At 38.6% G+C, this 25463-nt stretch overlaps 1 protein-coding gene across 2 annotated transcripts in view; it reads right to left on the bottom strand.

Annotated features, from left to right (window-relative positions):
- Positions 1-24003, bottom strand: part of unc93a (unc-93 homolog A) — a 71951-nt gene extending 47948 nt beyond the window's left edge. For both annotated transcript variants that reach the window (XR_007934425.1, XM_028796957.2), the window contains exons 1-3: positions 23210-24003; positions 13677-13858; positions 11334-11563 (exon numbers count right to left, since the gene is read on the bottom strand). Coding sequence is in view for 1 of the 2 variants with exons in the window: in XM_028796957.2 (XP_028652790.1) it covers positions 11334-11563; positions 13677-13858; positions 23210-23296 (499 nt within the window). In the remaining variant the exon portion in view is untranslated. The remainder of the gene's footprint in view (positions 1-11333; positions 11564-13676; positions 13859-23209) is intronic.
- Between the last annotated feature and the right edge of the window lie 1460 nt (positions 24004-25463).

Here is a 25463-nt window from a genome sequence, read left to right as displayed (position 1 = left end):
ACTAACCTTGAGCTCTGATAACCACGTCTGAAGCATCACTGTATTCACTGAGCTGTGGTGCCAGGGTCTGTTATTCTCATATTTGAGCAGCAAGGGGAGGTGACGGTAGAGGATCGCCAGTCACCAAGCTGCTGTTTTAAAAACTGCTAGAGAGTTATCTAGCTCTTGTGGAATTTTATTATGCTTATAATTATTAATCCTTTATTAATTGTAATTTATAGACTTTTAATTTTATCTGCGGTATGTGTAGCCTTTGCTTTACACTGATAAATCCTATATTTTCAATAGTAAATATTAGATTCCTTTTGTAACTGCTATGACCCAAGTCTGCTACTATGCTCAAGGTGAAGGGTTAAGACAAAATATATATATATATATATATATATATATATATATATATATATATATATTCAGGTGCCAAGACTGGCCTTGTTGTTGTACAGATAATTCAAAGCAATTCATGAGAGTAATTGTTAAGAGCGGAGCTAAATATCAAAGAATCTCAATTGACTGCCGATTGTCTTTCAAGTGTCTGGCTCTTAAGTTAATAATGAAATCAGGTCATGTCTTACTATTTGTTCTTTATCGTCCCCCAAAATAAAATGCATCTTTTTTATCTGTTCTAATTGAATTATTAACCCACTTTAGTTCCTTTCACAGAGAGTCTTTCTTCTTGGCGATTTCATCATCCATATTGACATTCCTATATATAAACTGAGAAATGAATTCCTGTCCTTGCTGGACTATTTTAAGTTGGTGCAACATGTTGATTTTCCTACTCACTCTGGTGGTCATATATTGGACCTGATCTGCACATCTCGCTTGGCTGTTGGCAACACTTATAGCAGTGATTTGGGACTCTCTGATCATAAAGCAGTACTTTTCACTGTCTCCTTATCTCTCCCTACTCTTACTTGTAAATGTCAAATTTCTTTTAGAAACCTTAAAAATATGTCCTTCTATCCTTACTTGTTCCATTTCTGATCTTTGTCTGTCTTCACCAACACAGCCCTGTTTTCAGCATTAGATAAAAGAGGTCCTTTAAAGCATAAGGAGGTTTCAAGCACTCACCTCCATGGTAGAATAACAGAAAGTGGCCCCCTCCATTCAGCTCCTTTTCTAAATTTTCACCAATCACATCTGCATTTGCTAATGACCTCCTTTGTAAGATGAGGCGACTACTTGTGTACTGGACCCATCCCCACCACACTTCTTAAATCCAGCATATTAATTCTATTAGATCTTCTGTTAGCATTTGACACTGTCAGACATGACATTCTACTGTCCAGAATGGAAAACGTTCTGTGTGTCTCTTGCACTGTTCTCCAGTGATTTAAGTCCTATCTGACTGACAGTCAAGAGTTTGTTAGTCTTGGCAGCAGCAGTTCCAGCTCAGCGCCAGTCACACAAGGAGTCCCTCAGGGCTCTGTCCTTAGCCCTTTGCTCTTCTGTGTCTATATGCTTCCCCTTAGCCATATCATTCATAGCTATGGATACTCAACTTAATTTCATTGTTAAAAGTGAAACTTCATCAGGGCTTTCTCAGCTCACAATTTACCTTAGTGAAATTAAAACCTGGATGGAGAAGAACTCTTTAAAGTTTAATTGCAACAAAACTGAACTCCTGTAAATTGGAACTAAAGCGCAACTTAAGAAAATTTGCTCCTTCTCAGTCAGTCTTGACAGTGTTCTCATCAGATCTTCTTCTAATGCAAGAAATCTTTGTGTTATTTTTGATTCCTCCCTTTCTTATTCCGCCCACAAAAACCACATTAAGAAACTTTCTTACTTTCACCTCCATAACATATACCGTGTTCGCTCATTCCACTCCTTTTCTAATGCTGAGAAACTTGTCCATGCTTTTATCACATCCCACATCGATTATTGTAACTCCCTACTGGTAGGTGCCACTTCTAATCTTATATCACAGCTTCAGTTGATTCAAAACTCTGCTGCAAGAGTCCTTACATGGACCATCATCAGCAAGCACATACAGTAACACCCATCCTACTTCACCTCCACTGGCTCACTGTATCTTATTAAATATAAAATTCTATTAATAACCTACAAAGCTTTATATGGTCTTGCACCGAACTACATCAGTGACCTTCTCCATGACTATACTCCTGTATGCCCACTAAGGTCCTCTGGTTCTGGCAATCTTGTTGTGCCCCACATTAACCTGAAACTCAATGGGTGACAGGGCTTTTAGTTGTATAGGGCCCAGACTTTAGAATGACCTCCCTAAATTACTTAGGTCAGCTGACTCCATTCATTCTTTTAAAAAACAACTTAAAACTCAGCTGTTCAGGAAGACTTTTAACTTAACCTGACATTCTTTCTCCTCTTTCAGTCTTCCTCTCTGTCCAGATGCTCAGTATAATTTGTGTGTATGCTATATCACAAATGATTTTATTTGCCAGGCTTTCTTTTAGTATTGAATTTAGTATTTTACTCTGGTGTATTGTCTTTTATTCTATTTAATGCTTTTGCATATTCTGTATCTATCTATTTTAGTGTTCTATTTACAAAACATCTGTATCCAGTGTTACATATACAGTACCTGCTGTTTCTTTATAAGACTCTATGACGCGCCTTGAGCATGGGAAAGGTGCTATATAAATAAAATGTATTATTATTATTATTATTATTATTATTATTATTATTATCAATTAAGTTCAGTTTGTGGTCCCATTAACTGGTGCCACATAAATATTTCCTTTCAACCTCCAGTCTCGGGATAAGAGCTAAAGGCTAATTAATCATTTCTCTGGTCAACAAATATTATTGTTTCAAATACAGATATGTATGATGTAAGGGGAAAGGATATGAGAGAAGAGACATATTCTTTTTATTCAAGGCTTAAGGACTTGAATCGAATGATGTACTGTAATAAAAGACTTCCTATTTGATAATGGCTAATGTGGTTCTCTTTTTCTTCCACACTGTCTACCTTGCTATATCCTTGCTTTGCTTGAGAACACATATCCTGCAAGAAATGGCGATACCTGGGAGTGGAATGGTCATTAGCATATTACGAATTCTGCTTGGACTGAATGAAGATTTAAAGCACCCAGGTTGTATGACTGTATCACCAGAGACTTGGTGTTATTGGTTTTAATGCAAATAAATGTAATTTATAAGTAAAAGCTTAAAAGTCAATGTTTTTGTCTAATTATTACTAGCATTGGGCGGCACGGTGGCGCAGTGGTAGCGCTGCTGCCTCACAGTTAGGAGACCTGGGTTCGCTTCCCGGGTCCTCCCTGCGTGGAGTTTGCATGTTCTCCCCGTTTCTGCGTGGGTTTCCTCCGGGTGCTCCGGTTTCCTCCCACAGTCCAAAGACATGCAGGTTAGGTGCATTGGTGATTCTAAATTGGCCCTAGTGTGTGCTTGGTGTGTGGGTGTGTTTGTGTGTGTCCTGCTGTGGGTTGGCACTCTGCCCAGGATTGGTTCCTGCCTTGTGCCCTGTGTTAGCTGGGATTGGCTCCAGCAGATCCCCGTTACCCTGTGTTCGGATTCAGCGGGTTGGAAGATGGATGGATGGATTACTAGTGCTGCAGAAAGGCTAGATTGTCTAAGGTTTGTCTATCTGTGGTCAATAAAGGGCACTTAAAGATGCTCAGGTAAGTCATTATATTGGGGTATTGATGAATTTTTCTAATTCTTGACAGTTATAATATATTATAAAACTGTTGAATATAAATCAGGAGGCATGCTTGATTATGAATTAGCAAAACAATATCTGGAATATTGTGCCCAGATCTGGGGCCTCATGTATAAGTGCGTATGCACAAAAATGTTACATACTCCCATTTCTACACTCAAATCGCGATGTATAAAACCTAAACTTGGCGTAAAACCACGCACATTTTCACGCCAGCTCAAACTCTGGCGTACACTAGTTATCCGCTCGGTTTTGCAAACTGGTGGCACCCAGTGTCAAAGCAGTGCTTTTGTTCCAGTGTGGTTTCCCTTTCTTTTTACATCCACATCCCTGACGCGGTTTTATCATATACACTGAAATTAACCGCAAATTGTTTATTAATTTAAAGCGGGGGTGTGCAGATTCAGTCCTGGAGGGCCGCAGTGGTTGCAGGTTTTTGTTCCAACCCAGTTGCTTAATTAAAAACCAATCCTTGTCAATTATTTAATTGCATGGCTTGCTAATACTTTAACTCTGCCATGTCAGGTCATTCTCATATCCTAGATTTATTTTCCTTTCTAAGGATATCATCCAAATGATTTGAAGTCTAAAACAGATGAGTAATTCTCAGTGCTTCACTTTTTTCTCTTCACTTTCCTTCCAAGTATTTAATTAAACCAAACAGTGCGTGATAAATACACACAGGTATAAATGAAAACAAGCTAAATGGAGAAATGCTGGTCTCTTTTGTCATTTGCATGGTATTGCTAATTAGGAGCAATTAAAAACCAAGAATACAGCTGTTTAAGACTAAAATAAGCAATAAGGGTTCAAAATGTTAACGAGCGAGACAACTAAAGTGAAGCTGAAGTGTTACTTGAGCAATAAGGGTTTCTTATTAAGCAATTGGGTTGGAGCAAAAACCTGCAGCCACTGCGGCCCTCCAAGACTGAATCTGCCCACCCCTGGTTTAAGGCATCTGATTGTAATTAACCTGTAACAATATAATGGTCCACGGAATGGCCAAACTATTCCAAATACCATAGCTGCTTTAGCGTTGTTACTCTCACTGCACCTTCTTCTTCTTCTTTCAGCTGCTCCCGTTAGGAGTTGCCACAGCGGATCATCTTTTTCCATATTACTCTCACTGCACCACTCAGAGTATTTATATCACTGTATCTGAGTGTGGAATCACAGCTCTATAGCAGCTGATCGGAAAGAGAATTATCAGTATACAGCATCAAGCACATGCTGCCTCAACCATGCTGTCTATTGAACTGTTCAAATACGGCAAACGCTTCAGAGCCTTTCCTGTACTGACCTTGCGGTCCAGAAACAGTTTCATCCCAAGAACTCTAAATGCACTCAATCAGTTCATCAAGTGCTCCTTGTAGAACTCTTTGTACTTATAAGTACAATTACCTCACCTTAAACTTGCGATACAGTTATAATATTGTACAACCTGAGCCACTTTATAAAGCGCATATTTACATATGATGATGATATCATTTTTAAGATGAAGTGCAGCAACATATGTTTATTATATTATACAGATAAAATGTTAACATCATTTAAATAATCTATATTTGTTATAATTAAACGTGAGGACACGGTGCCGCAGCGCTAGCAAGGAGCTGATGCCCCGTTCAGGGATTGTTCCTGCCTCGCGCTTTATTCTTGCTAGGGCTGGTGCAACACTGGAAGGATGGATTGATAGAATAATTAAACATGTACTATGAAGATATTTCAATGTCCCTTAAAAGTTTTGAAGAATCGGCATTCTCAGCTTACAGATGGCTTAACGTCTATTACTGAGCTGATTTTGTGGCAATTGGGTACTTGGAGAAAGAAAAGGAAGGACAGGAATTGGAGGTTAGTACGTTTGAGAGAGACAGTACTGCTGCAATAAATTATTTCATCGAAGGTCACGCATGGTGCAGCAAGCATCTTACGTGAGGCACGAGCAATCTCTGGACCGGGCGCCATCTCGTCACTATCACTGCGCCACCGTGTTCCCATGTTTAATACATACTTTAATTGATATGATATGAATACTGAAATAATATCAAGTATACATCTCAGTATTTTAATTATTCAGAGAGCTGTAATATCACGAACGTAATGGATTCTGTTTCCTGTCGGAGGAAGAGAAAGCCCATTTAAGAAGCACGTAGTGATTCACACACATAGAGTACATAGAAGAATACATACAAAACAAAGCATTTAATGTGCTACTTTAGTTACGATGGGATTTGAGAAACTAGTAAATTAAACGAATTTAAGATGAAGTTTATGATGTTCTGCTTTAATGACAAAATAAACTACATGATTAAAGTGGAAATTTTGAGATTAAAGTTGACATTTTGAGCTTTTTTCCCACTCTGTCCCTATTTTTTTTTTCTTTTCTCTGTACCCCAATAAGTTTTCATATGATACTCAGACAGTGGGCTACGACTCGCCTTTTCACGACGACTTTCATATCTGACAAATTCTCTTTTATTTTGGGTACTGTGCGACTTTGTGAACTTGAGCTTTCGAGTTTCTCCGACACTCTATGTCACTCGATCAATTTCCTTTTGTTGTTTATACCACTGTTTAAACCAACAAATAGTATGTTTTTTCTTGCCTCCACTTGGTATTTGCTGAAATTCTTCTATTTTCCCCCGTGCTTTTGCCATTGCCCTTTCACAGAACTCTGAGTTTAAGGGCTATTTATATTGATTTACATATTCAAGAGGCATAATTCTGGGAGGAGTTTGGGAAGTGGCAGCAGGTGTATGCACGTGCGTTAATTTTCATGCTGACCGGGATTTGGATTTTTTTGTGCGTATGAATATTTCTGCTTTTGTCTGTACACCATGTTTTAGTGCGAATTCTATGCATGGCATTATGCATGGGGCCCCTGGTCTCCACATTGCAAAAAGACAGAGCAGCACTGGAAGATGTGTGGAGAGCAACCAAGTGCATTCCTGGACTGGAGGGTGTGTTAAAGAAATAAACTGCTTCAGTCTTGATCAGATTAGCTACATGGATATCTAATCCAGATCTTCGAAATTCTCAGAGGCATCAAAGATGTGCATAATAATGAGCCAAAGAATATTTAATACTTTCAAATTAAGTCAATACGATTTGCTCTAATTTTAAATGGTATAGCACATCTTGTTTTCATTGTAAATGGTGGGCAGTTTAGGATTATTCCAGTTAGTCAAAATGAGTTGGTGAGTGAGTAGTTCATCACGCGATGGTGTTCTATCTAGTATTACATAAATCCCACTAGCTATTCAAGGTGGTGGACAGATAGTTAAAGACTGTTGTCCAGCAGTGTGGGAGCACAGAACATTATCAAAATATATGAGCAAGCAATGTGTTCTCTTGAAGTGATCCCTCATAAGTAGGGTCTAAACCTGGTTAGTTTTAGAGAAGGATGTATTCAATTTTCAAATGAGTTTTGAGCTGAATCAACCTAAGTCTTGCACAGAAACAAAAGAACAAATTTGATCAATGGTTAACTTCTATTTATTATCCAAAAGTCTGATTGTGATGTCCTGTTCCTAATATTGTTTCAAGTTGTTGTCATGAAAAAGTATTTGTTCACTTCCTGATTTCCTCTGTTACTGCAAATGTTAGACACTAAATGTTCCCAGGTTTATTACATAAATGACACCTGAGTGAATATATAATACACTAATTTTTAACTTATGTTATTTACTGAATGAACAAAGCAATCCAACACAAACTGGCAATATGTGAAAAAGTAATTAACCCCTTTCACTTAATAACTAGTTGTGCCAACTTTAGCTGTAATGACTACAAGCAAATACTTCCTGTAATTTAATATCAGTCTTTTATATCCTTGTGGAACAATTTTAGCTCATTATACCATACAGAAGTGTTTCTGGTTATACCACAGCATTTATTTTAGCTATAAGTCTGGACTTCGATTAGGTCAGTCCAATACTTTATATTTGCTTCTTTAATACCAGTTCCTGACTTGCTTTGTGTTTTGGCCATTGTGTTACTGCTTGACCCAGCTATAGTTCAGTTTCAGTTCATGGGTTGATGACTAGATGTTCTCCTTAAGAATTTTTTGGTATAGAGCGGAATTAATTGTTCCTTCATTGATGCTAAAGTCTTTAACATCCTGAGGCAGCAAAGCATCCTCACACCATCACAGGAACACCACCATGTTTGACTTATAGTTTGATGTACTTACTGTGGAATGCTCTGTTTCCTTTATGCCAAACACAATTGGGTCCATGTTGTCCAAAAAGGTCTGCCCAAGCCTAAATTCTGCCTAGCTGCACCTTCTGCTGATTCTAAGGCATTCCAACTAGTTTAGTGTCACCAGGAAATTTAACTAGCTGGTTAATTTAATTATATATTCATCAAGACCATTTATATAAATTAAAGTAGAAGGGGCTCCAGCACTGATCCATAAGGAACACCATGTTTAACACTACTCTTGTGTATTGAAAGGTATGTCTTTATTTGCCACCACCCCTCATTTTTTGTGCACACCACCTCTTAATGCTGCCACTTCATTGATTTTACATGCTGTCCTTCTTAATGCTATCATGTCTCGGATTTGTGTATGCCAATTTTCTGCTGCTTGCACTTGGTGTGTCTGTACATTGACAAATTCAGTAAATTAAAGGAAGGCATCGTCCATTTTTGAACCCAATCAGATAATGGGCATTAATATGTATTCAATTCTAGTACTTAGTACCTTTGACAACTATGTTTAAAATGCAAGTACCTTAGTGTCTATGTTTAAAAGGGATACTGGTCTATAAGGTAGATGGCTGTAAATGTCTTACATAGAATTTTAGGAAAATGACACTTTATTAAAAATTTGAAGTAACAGAGATAACACTGATGTTGTTATCTTAGAGGATAACTTAAAAAAATAAACTTCTAAAAGGTAATTATCCAGACTGGCAGCTTTTAAATGAGTCAATATCATTTATAATTTCAGAAAGAATCAATGGTTGATTGATTTTGTTAATATGTTGTGAGAGATAGGGGCGCTGTCTTCCCCTTGAACCCTCAGATCAGACGCCAGACACCAGATAAAAGTCCAAATTATTATTTTATTATAATAATACAATGCACAAAGCACCACCACCTCCACTATTCCAATAAACAATACAATAATCACAATCTATAATCCTCCACACCTCCCAGCAGCTCAGTCACCCTTCCTCCCAACTCGGCTCGCTCTGCTGGGGTTTCCCAAAGTCCTTTATAGTCCTTGACCCGGAAGCATTTTCTCTCTCTGTCCATGTGACTTTGCAACACTTCCGGGTCAGATGAAAACTTTTCTTCAGTACATCATTGCCTCTGTCCCCTCGACTAGGAAGTACTTCCGGGTTATAAGGCAAATAGAAGTCCCTGGGCCTCCATCCAGCGACCCCTGGCGGCCCCCATGGTATCCAGCAGGGCTGTGCATTAAAACTCCAATGTCCATGAGGCCCTACTGGAATTCGGGGCACCTCCATGTTGCAGGGAGGGCTCCATCTGGCGGCCTGGGGATATTGGCCAGGACAAATTGCCGGCCATATCTCACAATGTGTAGCATGAAATGTGATGCAGGAAGCAATGCCAAGGTGCTTTTGAGTCTTGTTATATCTGAATTCTAAGGGTTATGCCACCTGACATATTGTAACTCCTACACAGGTTCATTTATCACTTGTTACTCAATATTTTTTATACTTGTAGGAGTGTTTATTTCTGTTTTATATTAAAGATTTGTTTTCTACATATAAAATTTTAATTTCCTTTTCTTTGTTCTTATATATATAAATGTAATGAATTATTATTATTATTATTATTATTAAGAAAAAAGTGATTTTTTCTTTTTTAGAGATCTGGAGTTAGTGAGTACACATGCTACTCCTGTATAGTGAAAATTGCCCAGCCGCATGCTGGTTACATGAGACCACAACTGATATTATATTAATTATTTTATTTAATATCACCTTGTAAATTGCATGATAAGTGCAAGGTATGCAATTGAGGGTCAGGATGACACAAGCTGAGAGTGCTGAAGATGGTTCAGTCAATCTTCCAAATATTGGCACTTTCAGGGTTTTTATGTGGTTTTTTATGGCACTTAGGGTGTTTGGATTTCAACAAATATTTCAGCTTTGACCCTAGCATGGCATTTATCATTGAATACCTAACTGGGGACACTTAGTGGTCACATGAATGGTTTGTTACAGACTGAATAAAAAAAAGATGCTATGTATTGATTGTGCATTGTAAACATGAATAATTTGACCTACAACACTTATTACTCTTCATTTTTCTGAATGCACTAAAGTTACTGCCTACCAACAGACAGCCCCTGTGAGAATACAAGAAGGGGTTGACACAGTCCTGTATTTTTCAGCACATTCTATCAGATATCTTCATCTCATCCAAAACATTACTAGGAATGAAAGTTTATTGTTACACAGTATGTATTTAAAGCTTAGTGTCCAATTATTTTTCTGTGATTTCCAACTTTCAACCAAAAAAGATGAAGATGTGAAAGTTGGAGAAAATTTCACACACTTATATTATGATAATTGCATTTTGTTTCTTTGGGTTCTTTGTGCATTCTTCTCATTTGACCTTTCATGAGCCCCCTGATAAGCCACTGATTTTCAGAGTTTTTATATACCTGTATGCCACTCCTTTATGTTAACACTACAGGGCAGTATACATACTTAAACAGTTATAAACACGGGCCAGCTACATGCTTTACTCAAAGCTGAAATTTTAACATTGATATGTATGATTTTCAGGTTGTTGTACTTCCTTAACCTTTAACTTGAAATAACTGTATAGTATCTTGGCACAGTCAAAAAGATGTCCTTTTTTAAGCTCAACAGCATTATTTTCAAAGTCAAACTATATGAATAAACCAGGTGAAAAGCAAGCTAAACCAGGGGTCGCCAACTCCAGTCCTGGAGGACCACCGCGGCTGCAGGTTTTCATTCGAACCCTTTTTTTTAATGAGTGCCCTGTTTGTGCTGCTAATTAACTTCTTGTGAATTAATTTTAATTGATTTGCTTTTTTAAGATTTGTTCCCTGAATTTCTTCATTTCTTTTCTTAAATGGCATCCAAACAGAAATGAAATGTGAAGTGAGTGAGCCAACAGAAGACCAACTAAGTGAGGGTGTCAAACTTCAACCAATTTCACTCCGACCAGCTGCTTAATGTGGCGCTGATTCTTGTTGTTAATTAAACTCATTCTTTAATTACATGGCTTGTTGCTGCTCTCATGGTGCATTAGTAGACATTTCTGAAATTGTCGATTTTCTCTTTCTAAGAGGACCATTAAAATGTTTTAGGGGCCTGAGCAGACCAATTCCTGAGACCTTCATCATTCTTTATTTTCAGATATTGTATGATGGACACAGTTGTTTTGTCTAATTTTGTATTTCATTATTGTTTGGCTGCTAATTAAGGAAAGAGAAACAATTAAGTGATCTGAGTCTTCAACAGCAAGTCAATTAAAATTAGTTCAAAAGAGTCAATTAGCAACAAAAACAGGTCACTCATTAAGAAAAGGGTTAGAATGAAAACCTGCAGCCACTGTGCTCCTCCAGGACTGAAGTTGGCGAGCCCTGAGCTAAACAACACATTCTAAGCACCATGGTGTCCCTCCATGAGAGCAAGTCATTAAAGTTGTTTTGTTTTACCTTTGTTGGCATTCTGTCCAAAAATCAGAGATGACATGAGATTTCCCCAGACAGCTGATGACTGAAATATGAGGAAGAATATTCCAAAGTATTGGTTAATGACATCCTTTCCTTCTTTATTCTCTTTGCTGGCTTGTAAATTTCCAGTAATGGTCAAATAGGCACATTTGGCTGACCAAAGTGGTGCTCCACCAAATCCCAGGATTACTGATGTAGGAATCAATGTCTCCCTTTAAAAAACATAAAAATATGTTTTAAATCCATTGGTTGCTTTTATTGACACTTAGTTGTTACTTGTACTTTATAGGGTATAAAAGATAAAACACGGTATTAGTCAGAGGCAGCAACAATGTAACCTGAGAGAGGTATGGTGCGTGCGTGTGAGGGGTTTAGGTGCTAGTAGTGTTTTCTAGACATTTTCAACCTTGCCTGAATGATTTCTACAAATAAAGAATGCTTAGCTAATGCTTTAACTATGAAGTACAATTTTCACCTTGTTCCTTCTAAAATTGTTTACCTTTTTCTTCTCTAATATGCAAAAACAGTTTATAATCTCTGTGATTAAAGGCAATAATAGACTGGCACCCTGGCTGGGATGGAGGATTGGTAACCCAGCTGAGAGGCCCTCATAATGAATGGAGAGAGTCAGTGGATGGGTGCCCGGGCCATAATGGCTGGTGTTACCTTTCCAAGTGTGTGTTCCCTGAGTGCACTGAGTGGCAGCATCTCCCTCAGTAGCTCCTGTGTGAACATTAGCAAGGCTGCATGGAAGTTGTGGTTCTGAAGGGCAGCATTGTTGCATTTCTTGGGGACCTTTAGAAGGTGCTGTTGGGATGAGACTCCCCTCTTGGCTAGAAAATCTGCCTGACTTGGAAGTGCTTCTTCACTACAGCTCTGATGCACCAGAAGTACTCCCAGGACCAGGCTAAAAAAAGCCCTACATCTCACCCTGGCAAGCTGGAGTTGGGAGAGGAGAAGGACTACACTTGCCTGGGTGGTTTGGAGGAGGAAAAGAAAAGAATGAAGGAAGGAAGGAAGATTGCTTGTTGTGAAGGCATTTTGCTTAATAAACATAAGATTTTTGAACTGCAGACTGGTGTCTGTGTGATTGTGTCTGGGGTTTGAGGCTGTGAGGCATCCCCTACTGGTCACATCATACCAGTGGTCAATGAGTATGGCAGATCCAGGCATTTGAGTTTTTTCTTGGTCAATTTGTTTAGAACTAGTACATTTCTATTGTGCTTCTCTCCATGTGCTGCAGTTTATTTAGAACAGTGGTCTCCAACTCTAGTCCTGGAGAGCAACTGTGGCTGCAAGTTTTCATTCTAACTCTTTTCTTAATTAGTGACCAGTTTTTGTTGCTAATGAACTATTTCCCTTTATTGTGATTGACTTTTCTTGAGATTCTGTTACCTAAACCTAAATTTGATGTGAAGTGAGCCAACAGATGACCAACTAAGTTGGGACCTCAAATTCCAACCAATTGGCTTAATTTGAAGCCAATTCTTGTTACTAATGTTTTGTGGACCTGAGCAGATCAACATTACTGAGGTCTTCACCTTTCTTTATTTTTAGTTATTGTGTGATGGATGCAGGTTGTTGTTTATATGTTGGTACATTTTGTGTCTTAATATTGTTTGGTTGCTAATTAAGGAAAAAGAAATAATTAAGGGGCCTGAGTCTTAAGACGTGCATCAATTAAAATTAAAGCAAAGAGTTAATTAGCAGCAAAATCTGATCACTAATTAAGAAAAGGCTTAGAATGAAAACCTGCAGCCACAGTAGCTCTCCAGGACTGGAGTTGGAGACCCCTGGTTTAGAACTAGTATGTTTCTATTGTGCTTCTCTCAGTGTGATGCAGTTTGTTTTATTTCATATCACAAAATGTTATGTTAACTGTCTAAGTGTGGGTGTGTGCTGGAGAGTGCCTGGTTATGTCAGTCAGGGTGGTCTTGCAATGGCAATGTGGGACGATTGAAGAGTCAGGATATGATAACATTTAGCCTTTATGTTTTGTCATACCTTTATCTTGTATCACTACTTCACTTTATATTTATTAACTGGAGATTAATTTTTTAAAAAGATTGTTGGTTATGCACACTTTTCATGTGGGTGTGTGAAGTCCTGATGGTCTCCTGCAGTGTCCAGGTAACACTGCACAGACCTTTCTTCAGTACCCAAGGCATCATGACAACATAGAAAAATATCATTAATTAAATATATAAAATGTACACAGAGACCTGCACAAAACCCTCTAGAAATGAAAAAGAACCATTGGTGTCAAAGATGCAATAACTATGTTAATCGAATGCTTAAAACTCGTTTTGAATATGATAAAATTACCATCTAGGTTCGATGTTACCCAAAGAATATGCTATGTAGCAAAACATGGAGACGACAATGGTCCATTTACAGCCCAGGTTTTTGATGAGAATGGGTGGCAGGAACATGGAGGACAGAATGAGAGAGCCATAGATGACACTTAAGGATGCTACACCAAGGCCTTCATCTGCATTCAGACTGCTCTGTTGAAAGATAAAGGAAGTGATCTTACAGGACAGTAGGAGCACAGCTTTGAAAAACATTTAAACTTTGTATCTTATAACTAGGAATACAATCTCACATTGTCAGAGATTTTTATTCATGAAGACGCCAAAAATACATAAACATAATGAGATTAACTAGCACTCCACAATGCAGCACTGTAGAGAATGGGTTGGAGAATGTAATATAATGTTAATGTTTACATATGATACTATTATAAAATGTTAGATAGCTTTGCGCAGTAATTTTGTATTAATTTCACTTTATTTTCACATTGTCACATTTCTTTTCTTTTTTAAGCATTTTATTGAATGTATTAAAAGCAAATAACATTCCATACAAGTCAAATTTTACAAAACTAGGTTCACATCAAATCAACCCCCATCCATGAGAAAGAGAGCTAGGCCAACAGAATAAAACTTTAATAGTAGGAAAAATAAGTAAATAAATACATAAATAAATAAAAATAATTAAAATAAATAAGGGAAGAGAATCCACTTCCTCAATTTAAATGCCTATTCTAAAATTTTATTGATTAGATCCTGCCTGGTTTTAAAAATGTTTTGCACAGATCCTCTAAGTGAGAATTTGATTTTTTCCAATTTCAAGTAATATGTAACATTCCAGTTGAGCAAGGTAAGTCTACATGCCAGTAGTGAAGTAAAGGCAATTACAGTTTGTTTGTCCCTCTCCACCTTAAGCCCATTGTCACATTTACTTTATGTTTTTTCTAGTACTGAATATAACCATATCTTTGTACATTATTATAAGAATTTTTAGATTTGGAGTGCTAATAACTTTTTCTGCTGTATATAAAAGAAAATGTCAACTTTTGTCCAGAGAGGTCAGTGTTTGAGGTTTACCTGGACAATTTTGGTCTTACTTTTTGTGATCAAAGTTTTTAATATAAATATGCAAATACAGATGAAAATCAAATATCAACTCATAAATAAATCATTCCATATGAACATTCACTTCTCAGAGTCCACATAACACCCACCCAATATAGCCAGGAGATAAACTCAGAAGAAGAAAGTTACAGATATCAGTCATTGTCCAACCTACTATATCATAACACAGGGGTCTGCTAGAGCCAATCCCAGCCAGCACAGGGCACAAGGCAGGAACAAATCCCCAGGCAGGGTGTGAGCCCACCACAGGGCACAATTTAGGATCACCAATGCACCTAACCTGCATGTCTTTGGACTGTGGAAGGAAACCAGAGCACCTGGAGGAAACCCACACAGACACGGGGAAAACATGCAAACTCCACGCAGGGAGGACCCGGGAAGCGAACCCAGGTCTCCTTACTGTGAGGCAGCAGCGCTACCACTGCATCACCATGCCGCCCAAGTTACAGATGTACTAAATATATATATATATATATATAAAGCTCTATTATAAAAAAATAACAGGATGAGACTGCGACGAGACATGATCTTTTGAAGAGAGATCTTTGAGAGACAGAGAGATACTTTCACTTTCCACAAGACGGGCAGGTCACGTCATACTTTCAACCTTTGGAAGTAAGTCCCGTGATACACATGCAGAGCAGGTTAGAGATAATGGAATTAGGAAAATTTGAAAGTCTCAAGAAAATGAGAGTAAAGCTCACATTAATGCAAAAAAATGGAAAATATTACTTGGTGAAATAACAGAACAGCAAAAAGAGATCAAATAGTGTTTAAGGATATCTGGGGGAGAAGAGAAACAAGGCAGTGACTTTAAAACACTCAAAATGCCGTACGAAATACAGATCACACTGCACAGGAGCAGCAGCAATCCAGCAGCTGATCGAGCAAAGAGGAGGTAAAAAAAACAAGTTGTTTGCTTCCGATTGCATCACTGTTAAACAGGGGTTTCGGAGGAGCGACCGCGTCTCCTTGGGGTGTGTTCAGCCCCTTTCTTCACAACGGCGCATGGCGCTGCCCTTAGGTAAGGGTAGGTGAGTGAAATGCAGATCACACGACACAGAAGCAGCAGCAAGCCAGCATCTGATCGAGCAAAGAGGAGGTAAAAAAAACAACTGTTATTTGTTTCCCATTGTATCACCGTTTAAGAGGGGTTTCGGAGGAGCAAACGCATCTCCTTGGGGTGTGTTCACCCCACCTCTTCACAACAGCGCATAGCCTTACAGTAAAGATCGCACAAACAAACGGAAAATATTAATTGGGGAAAAAACGGAACAGTGAAAAGAGATTGAATAGTATTTGAGGATGTCTGGGGGAGAACAGAGACAAGGCAGTGACTTTAAAATGTTTGAAGTGCTGCATGAAATGCTGTGGCACGGCAAAAGCAGCAATCCAGCAGTTGATTGAGCAATGAGGAGATAAAAAAAGAAAAGGAATTTGTTTCCCATTGTATCACCGTTTAACAGGGGTTTCGGAGGAGCAGCCACATCTCCTTGGGGTGCGTTCAGCCCCCCTCTTCACAACGGCGTGTAGAGCTTGGTGGGGGGGAGGGGTTGGCAAGCGAAGCAAGCAGAAGGCAAAGCCCCCTATATACATCCATCCATCCATTTCCCAACCCGCTGAATCCGAACACAGGGTCACGGGGATCTGCTGGAGCCAATCCCAGCCAACACAGGGCACAAGGCAGGAACCAATCCTGGGCAGGGTGCCAACCCACCGCAGGACACACACACAAACACACCCACACACCAAGCACACACTAGGGCCAATTTAGAATCGCCAATCCACCTAACCTGCATGTCTTTGGACTGTGGGAGGAAACCGGAGCGCCCGGAGGAAACCCACGCTGACACGGGGAGAACATGCAAACTCCACGCAGGGAGGACCCGGGAAGCGAACCCAGGTCCCCAGATCTCCCAACTGCGAGGCAGCAGCGCTACCCACTGCGCCACCGTGCCGCCCCCCCTATATACAGTATATATATAATGTATACATATGCAGACATAAAGTCACAGCTCTCAATACAACTTAGAACAAGTCACACATAAAGTTGCCAATTAGAAATACTTGAGCTGGCCACATAATTTATTCATGCAGCAGACATTTCAAGTGGAAAAGTGCAATAAGGCGAAACATGGAGGATTTCCAACAATTCAAGGATATACAGTAGAATCAGAGGATTTCCAACACAAAGTAGAGATAACTTTACAGAAATTGTGCCCACAACTTACCAAATGCTGAGACTTTTAGACATTCCCAGTACATATGTAATTGGGCATGTTCATGATGTAGGTTTTTAGAAGCAGACAGAAAATCAGGTTCCAGCCAAGCAGAACAGACATTGGAAGGTTATGCTGTCTAACTGGTTGAACAGGCAAGGGCTTGGAGACAGCTTTGCACTGAACTGCTTTTGCTGCAAAAACAGGTTTCATATTAGAGGACAAAGAATTAAAGAAAAATTAAAAAGGGTGAGAGGAAAGTGAAGAAGAGAGAAACACCATGAGACCTGACAAGAGACTGGAGAAGATAAAGAAGAGGTGGATGGAATAATGAATGTAGACCTCAGTATCTGAGACATTGTGAGCCCCGAGCCATCCAAAATATCACAACAAATAGGGATACCAATGAGACAGGATTACGTAGTATACAGATGCTGGACTTGTTAAAGATGAGAGTGAGGAACTGTAGACTTGAAGAGGGACCTATGTACCTTGCCCCAGGGCTTTCTTAACAGCATCATATGCCCCCAAGCAAAGTAGTACGCTTGGGCCCCTGTTTTGATAGCTAAACAGAAACATACATAAGCATCAGAAACATTGTGGACCCTATGCTCCTGGGACCCCAGGCCAGTACCCATTGTGCCCATATATTAAGACAGCCCTGAGTGAGAGCATATGAGATTATTGGTCCTAATTTAAGGGATTACTGTTTTGAACTTGTGGAAATAAAAGGAGAAAATGGAAGAGATCAGGAGTGGACCAGATTGGATTTGATTGGAAAATATAATGGGCCTGCTTTTCATGAAGTAAGTAAAATTTATTTATAAAGCTCCTTTCACAGACATCACAAAGCACTGTACAAAAATAAAACACATTAAAGTGCAAACCAAATATAACAAAACAAGAAAAAAAATAAAGAGAAACAATAAAATAGAATAACAAGATTAAAACTAAAAATAACCTAAAAGTCCAAGCAAAGACTACTCAGCTGTGTTCAAAAACCTGCTGAAACAAAAAATGTCTTAAGTTGCTTACTAAAAGAATCAGCTGACTCGGCTGTGTGCAGTGCTAACGGAAGACCATTCCAGAGCCTTGGCACAATGGACTGAAATGCACAATCCCCACTTAGCCATGACAATTCTGTCAGTTTTCTACATCACCTGTGTTTGTTTTATTTGCTAGAGAACCTTCTACACTAGTGCTGAATTTTCTGAAGTGTTTTTCAGATCTATTTATTAATCAGCAGTTAAACTGGCAGAACCTGCTACTTCCTAGTGTTTATTTGCCTTGGGCTTTTTAATTTATTCATAACCTCAGCAGCTTGTGGTCTGTGAAAAAGTGTTATATAAAATAAAGTTCGATCAGTTAAAAGAAGAAGGAAGCACATTGTATGTCATTGTTATCTCATCTACAGCAAAAACACTGACATTTACACCTTGGCATTTTAGAGTAAGCCAAATAACCTGACAAGGTACATATGGAATGTGCCATGAAGTGGAGTATTTTGAAAAAAATCCATTCAAATATGTCAATTCCACAAAGAACACTCTTAAAAATAAAGTTTTTTAATTGCACTTTATGGTTCTTTACTGGGTTTTGGTTTCTTCAGAGACCACTGCTTGACAATAAACCATTTCATTCTGGGAAGGGTTCTTTGTATATGAAGTTGGTTCTTTGTGCTTTGAAAAACTTCCTAATATGCAGAAAAACACTAAAATCTGTAATGTATGGTGGACTACCTAGCAGGACACTAACAGAATTAAGAAAAACTGAACTTAGGCTGAGTTACTGTACATGTACAGCAAGAGTCCTTTTAGAATCAGGAACCCACTGGTATTCATAGATCTGTTACCATCTATTATTCACTGTATGGAGTTTGCTATTGATCTAAATCATCTCTCACGCTCAGCACTCAAGGCCTGGAATGTGCCATAAATGTCCAAAATTGAAAATAACTCCTTAAAGTGATCCTGCTTATAGTAAATGTTACATATCTGAAAATGTCTTTACAGTTTCAGTTTCTAATTTTTCCAGTTCAAACTCAATAACATCCTGCCTCTGTAGCTTTGATGAGTTTTTCAAATTCTGCTTTCTTAATGGAAAATTGTGTAAATCATCCTTAGAAAAGTCTGAAAGGTCACTAATCAGGGAAATGTCTTTCCAAGCATCACCTATTTGCACTGCCATCTTAACGTATGAGTACAATGGGCACTGGCCGGGCCCTCCAAGAGCGTAGGGGCCCACAATGTTTCTGATGCCTAGGTATGTGTTATGTTTTGCTATCAAAACAGGGGCCCCAGCAAACTACTTTCCCTGGGGGCCTATGATGCTGGTAGGATGGCCCTGAAAGTCCTCATGGTGTCCCACACGATGTCACTTTGGTAAGCGCAGAATGGACTGCTGTAAAAGAGAAGTGACAACTTTTCATTTGCCCTGCATGGCTGAAGCAACGTCTGCGGTAATCATTACCATCTGGTTTAAATGTAACTTGTTTTCCACATAAAAGTGTCAAATAGCTCTATGACTAGATAAACTGTTACATGAGGTTAATGTTATAATGTCAGCAAATACAGTTGTGTGAATGGATTCAATTTTATTCCTAAATTTAATACATAAAACGAACAATTTGGAAACTGTGATATCAATTTTTTCTTCTACCATCAAAGTGTGGTAGGTTGATTTTCTAATTTTGTTTAACACGTCAATTTTGATTGTTGAATTTATGCGCTCTATGAAGTCAAAGGTGTACTATCCGGTATTTTTAAGTATTTGGCAGCATGATTATCTTGGACAGACAATATTGAAGAGTTTATTTTCACAGCCAGCAAAACATTTATCTATTAGAACTTTTACCTCGTCAGGTGTCGCGTATATTCGCTAACACAAGTTCTTGTCTGCCTTGTTAAAAGAGATTCTGTTAAACTTTTTTTTTTTAGTAAACCCTTCGATTGATTTTTAAGTTTAAGTTAAACTGAGTTGGTTCACTTTCCAGTTGCTCTCTGCTTTCTCTAAAATCAATTTGTTAAAAGATCCTACTTTCAAACATATTTTATAAATGACACCATCCTTTACATATTTCTCCCAGAAGTGAGTGCTGCCTATTACTATGTAGTCCATTTTAACAAAACAATTCTGATTCGACTATTCCATTTTAAATCCCAAACAAGTTGTGCTAGAACTCTCCTCAGCTTTCTGCTTAGATACTGTATGGTTAAAAGTGACAAGGAAACAACAGCACAGACTGTTTCATATCGGACAATTTTGTTTAAAACTTGATTAAATCGGGTGTGGGTAATTGATTTGGTTTAATTATTTTTATTTAATTTTTTAGAGTTTAATTTTGCTTGAAAGTCTGGTCTTTTTGTGAGTGACCATACAGTATAAAATCTGTGAGCAACGTTCCTAAAATGAATGAGTGATCACTTATGCGCTCAGCTTAGTGGAAACATTGGTCATTATCTCCGTAGAGGCTGCATGTTCTTCTGATGTCTCTGTGGGTTATTTATCTTTCCTTCTAAATGATAACGCCATGCAATATAAGTTCATTTGTGTCCATAAACTGTGGGTGTCTGCATGAATTTTCCCTGTAGTGACAGACTAGTATCCCATCCAACACTTCTTCTTACCATGACTCAGTTTTAGAAGAAATTGACTTAGAAAAATGCATGAAGGGATGGATAGTTTAAGGTAATCAGTACGGAGTACTTTGATTTACACTACCAGTCAAAAATTTGGAAACATCCAGAAATGTTCATGTTTTTGATAGAAATTGATGTTTTTTTAAATCAAATACCATTAAATGGGTTTAAAAATACAACCAAGACATGACCAGTGCTACTAATGGCAATTACTGCTTGAAAAAAAACTGATTTTTAATTTATTATTCAGATATGACTGCAAAACTTCAGTTACAGCAGCAATTCTTTCAGTGTCCTAATGGTCTGCTCCCTTAGCTTATATTTAACTAGCTATTCCCCGTGGCTTCACCCGCGTATTAGAGAAACAGGACAGTGAGGAGGGCTCCGTCCAGCTCTCTACTCCTGATGTTATTCTTCCCCCACCCCTCGGCCCTCAGCCTCTGTCTCAGATTAGTGCAAATATACCACTCCAGCAAGCAAACTATGATTCTTAGCATAATGAGAGAAGTCGCAAAATCAAACAGAATGTTCAAGCAAATTACAGAAAAAAAAGATCTAAGTAGTTCTCTCATTCGCTAACTAAGCAGAGTTAAGGTTACACCCCAAGGCAGACGTGTAAGTGAGGAGGGCTCCGCAGCCTGATGAATCACTCTCGGATTTGCGCTAATAAATTGATACTGCAAGCAAATTAAAGAAAAAAAATGATCAGACATACAAACGGGTCTAAAAAACTATACGAAATGTTGTGCTTGGACCACAAAATTTTTAAAACCGTTTCTTAGCAAGCATGTATGGGCCAAGGGTAACCTACATTCCAAATTTCAAGTCCCAAGTCCTCCTGGTTCGGGAGATCTTGTGATGAGTGAGTCAGTGGTATTTGGCTTATATATATATATATATATATATATATATATATATATATATATATATATATATATATATATATTAGTCATTTGTCAACCTTTGTAATTGCATTAGCACCGCTGAAACCTTTTATTCTGTTCAGTTGGGTTGCAAGGCAATGGCCAAACTGAAACAACTCTTTCAAGTAACATGCCAATTTTGTTTTCAGAATGAAGGTTATTTTAAATGATTGGTTGCCAAGAAACTGAACATTTCATACAAAGGTACTTGATGCTGGCCATATATGAAACTATGAGATGAAAAGAAAAGATTAAAATGGGCAAAAGAACACAGATAATGGACAGAAGATAACAGAAACGTTTATTAAGCTCAGCATCCTGGAGTCACCTTTTCTCTGTTGCAGATGACAATGGTATTTGCCACTTATTTAAGGAAGAAGCTAATTGAGGACCTGTAAAGCATTAGTTTTTCAAACTACAGATTCTAATGTTCTTATCTTCTTATGCAGTTGTCCATTTCGGCCTTCCCTTTCTTTTTCTATCCTGGTTAGATCCAGTTCACCCCTCTTCTCTCGACACAGTAATAAACACCTTTGTATGAAACTTCTGTTTCTTGGCAAGCTGCCACATAGAATAACCTTCAAGCTACAATAAATAAATAAATAATACACTGACACATTCCTGGGCAAGCTGTGTCATTTTAGCCATTTATGAACCCAGAACTGAAATTTAGGAATGCCAGAACCTTGCAACCCAAGTAAACAGAAGAATAGGTTTCAAAGGTGCTAAAGCAATTCCTAAGGTTTCTCTGATAACAAATTAACATTTAAACATGACTAATTAAGGAGTTGGCTGTTAGGACACTGAAGTAACTGCTGTTGAAAGTGTGGCTATACAGTCAAATATGAATAATAATTTAATAATCAAGCAGAAATCGCCATTAGCAACACTAGTAATGTCTTAGCTGTATTCTTCAATCCGGCATCCTGATTAAAAGGTATCACTTTGACAGACTGTGTACATGTATTGTTTTCTCTCAATAAAACAATAACCTGTAGCTTTTACACATGCACAAAATCCATCCATCAATTGTATACACTGCTTACACACGCATACTCACTCGTACAGAACCACTGAATTTATTTGGGATTTAGGATGTGAAAGGAAATCGGAGTACAAAAAATATTTTGGTTAAATACTATAGCGATCCCCTGCCGAGGGGAAGAGAGCACCAGCGGGCATGGCTCGGCTCAGGGAGACAGGGGTTAGTGTGGCAGGCGGATTGCCTCTGACCCCGGGTGAGGTGCAGCAGGGAGGCACGTATGAGGGGACAAATGCATAAGGCAGCGGGGAGCGTGTGTGGCCGTAGAACGTCTGAGCGGAGTATCGGAATCGGTGCTGATGAAGCCGAACGATCCTTTTTAGAGTCGCTCACCAGCAATCGGCGTCAAGAGGCAAATAACATTCTTCGTCTATCGCACTATTATAAAGTAACTGATTAAATGAATTCTATATTTTCTCCAATCGGTTCATTCGGTAACTAATTCGTTTTGAAAAATGGTAAACTTTAAAGCATTGATTATTTTTTTCCCTGAATATAAAAGTATCCGATACACATGTTTTTACCTCTTTTTGTTTGCCATCTGACACACATTGAGCAAATTCCCAGTTTAAAAAAAGCATTCAGCAGCCGCATCTTACCTGTAAACTTTGAAGTCCTCCATAGGCTGTAAATAAGAACAGAAATCCAAAAGAAACAACTAAAATATTCTTCAGCTGGTTTGCCATTTCTAAACAAGCTGCCTTCTGCACAAATGGAAAGAGTCCGGACCAAAGATTGGAGTCAAAGAATGGTAGAACAATAGGACTTTCTTATCTTGTGGTTAGTTGACTTATCAGCTGCATTATAGACCGTCAGCTAATTTAATGTAAAAAAAAAAAAAACTTTTCCTGCTGACCTCCTGTATTATGACCGACACGTGTTTTCCGTGTAAACTTAAACAGTTTACTCACTAATACTCCGTGTCGGCACATCCATATTTAAATGAACTTTTCTGGAGGCTCTCCTGCCCACAACAGGGAGGCGCACGTTTCTTTCGGCGGTTTGTAGCGAATTCTGCAACAGACAGAAATACAAACAAGATATCAGGGCGCTAAGCAATGATGTATTCATTTCCTAAGTTTATTATAGATAGTCGTGAAAGAGGTTCGTGTGCCCACCAAGATAACACGATCTCTAATAATTCGCACTGTCCCTTGATCCTAGACTTGGACCCGCTGGACTCTTCCTGGAGACAAAGTTCAGTGTTGTTATCTCAGCCTGAACACCATATATTATGATAAGGACACACGGAGAATTCCGTCCACACATTTACTAGACCACAAAAGTAGTAGATTGCATTTCATACTGATTCCATTAGCCCATGGAGACCACCGATAGTTTCAGTTTCCTACACATATTTGGAAGCAGGCAAAGGGAGTTGTGGACAGTCAGGATTATGTGGAATGAATGGAGCACATTTGGTCATATCCATCCATCCGTTTTTATACGGCTTGTTCAAGCCAGTGCCTCCAGGTGTCGGCGCCTATTCCGACAGCACTGTCTACCAAAACGGGGACTGACCCCAGCCGTGAAGTCACACGAACTGCCTAAACAACAAAACGCATGCTCCAGCTGTTTAGCACGTTTTTCAAAGTTTTTTAAGATAAGTCATGAGCGCTAGGCCCTGGATTAGGATAGGCACCTTGAGGGTTGCGCATAATAACGTGACCATACAGTACGTCCCGTTTTGAACGGGACCATCCAGTTTTTAGGTAGCCTATCCCGTTGTCCCCAAGCACAGCTTCGGGGTGCAGAAATGTCCCGTTTTCAATAAGTGAGCGACCCAGTGTAACAATTTCAATAAAAGGTGCGAAAAAAAAAATCCGACTGTAGCGCCTAGTAGCACGGGGATGACGGCATGCGCAATACGTCTGACACACATGCAAGTCGGTCAGAAGCCTGCCAGCTCGTTCGCTCCTCAGTTGCGAGTACGCGTAGACAGCTTGCTTATCTTTCTTGACGATTGATTATTGTTTTTTTATCGACGTGTGTTATTGTTACTCCATTCGTAATTTAATAGCAAAATTGCAAGAAAATGGCTGCAGTGGTGTTGACGAAGAATATATGAAAACTACAGCTGCTGAGTTCTATAAAATAAGCAAAGAATATGTGGACTTTGTTCTGTGAAGAATTAGAAATATTTGAATGGGCGAATTTAACCAAAATACCTATGTGGGAAGAAAATGGATTTGAGTCATACGAACTTTCGTATAATTATTGAATATATTTTATGTCTGCCCGGCAGTAATGCACTCGTAGAAAGGGTCTTTTCTCTTATGAATAAGTTGTGGAAGAGCGAAAACACACAGTTGCAAGTCGCAGTTTTCAATGTTAATTACCAAAGTAAATTAAATAAAATTCGGCTGTCCTGTCTGCGGCGTCCAATCAGAACAGAGAGAGACTGCGGGGAGTTGGAAATCTGGGGGCCGTTGCTACAAACCTTAAGGCTGGTAATTAGCTTTGCCGTTTTTAAAGGGTTCACTGAGTCTCTCTATGCATTTTTTTATTTGTAAGGACGCTTGAATAAACTTTGTATTCTGCTATTTGTTTAACAAGGTAAATTAATACAGAATATTGTCTTAAGAAATTTTATCCAGGGTCTTTGTTAACTAATCGCTGTGTTGGAGGCAAATGGGGACTGGGAAAAGTTGTAGCAGGGCACACCACAATCTGCAGCAAGCTGAATTAAATCAATGTAACTCTACACTTGTAAAATGGATGGTGGCAGTAATAATTGTCATTCATTAAACTGTTCAGTGCCCATTTAAAATTAAATTAGATTAGATAAACTTTATTAATTCCCAAGGGGAAATTCAAATGCATACTGCAGCTATAAAATACACATACCGACTC

This window comes from Erpetoichthys calabaricus, chromosome 3, assembly GCF_900747795.2.
Source record: "Erpetoichthys calabaricus chromosome 3, fErpCal1.3, whole genome shotgun sequence".
Lineage (NCBI taxonomy): Eukaryota > Metazoa > Chordata > Cladistia > Polypteriformes > Polypteridae > Erpetoichthys > Erpetoichthys calabaricus.
This window is presented reverse-complemented; position numbering and strand designations above follow the sequence as displayed.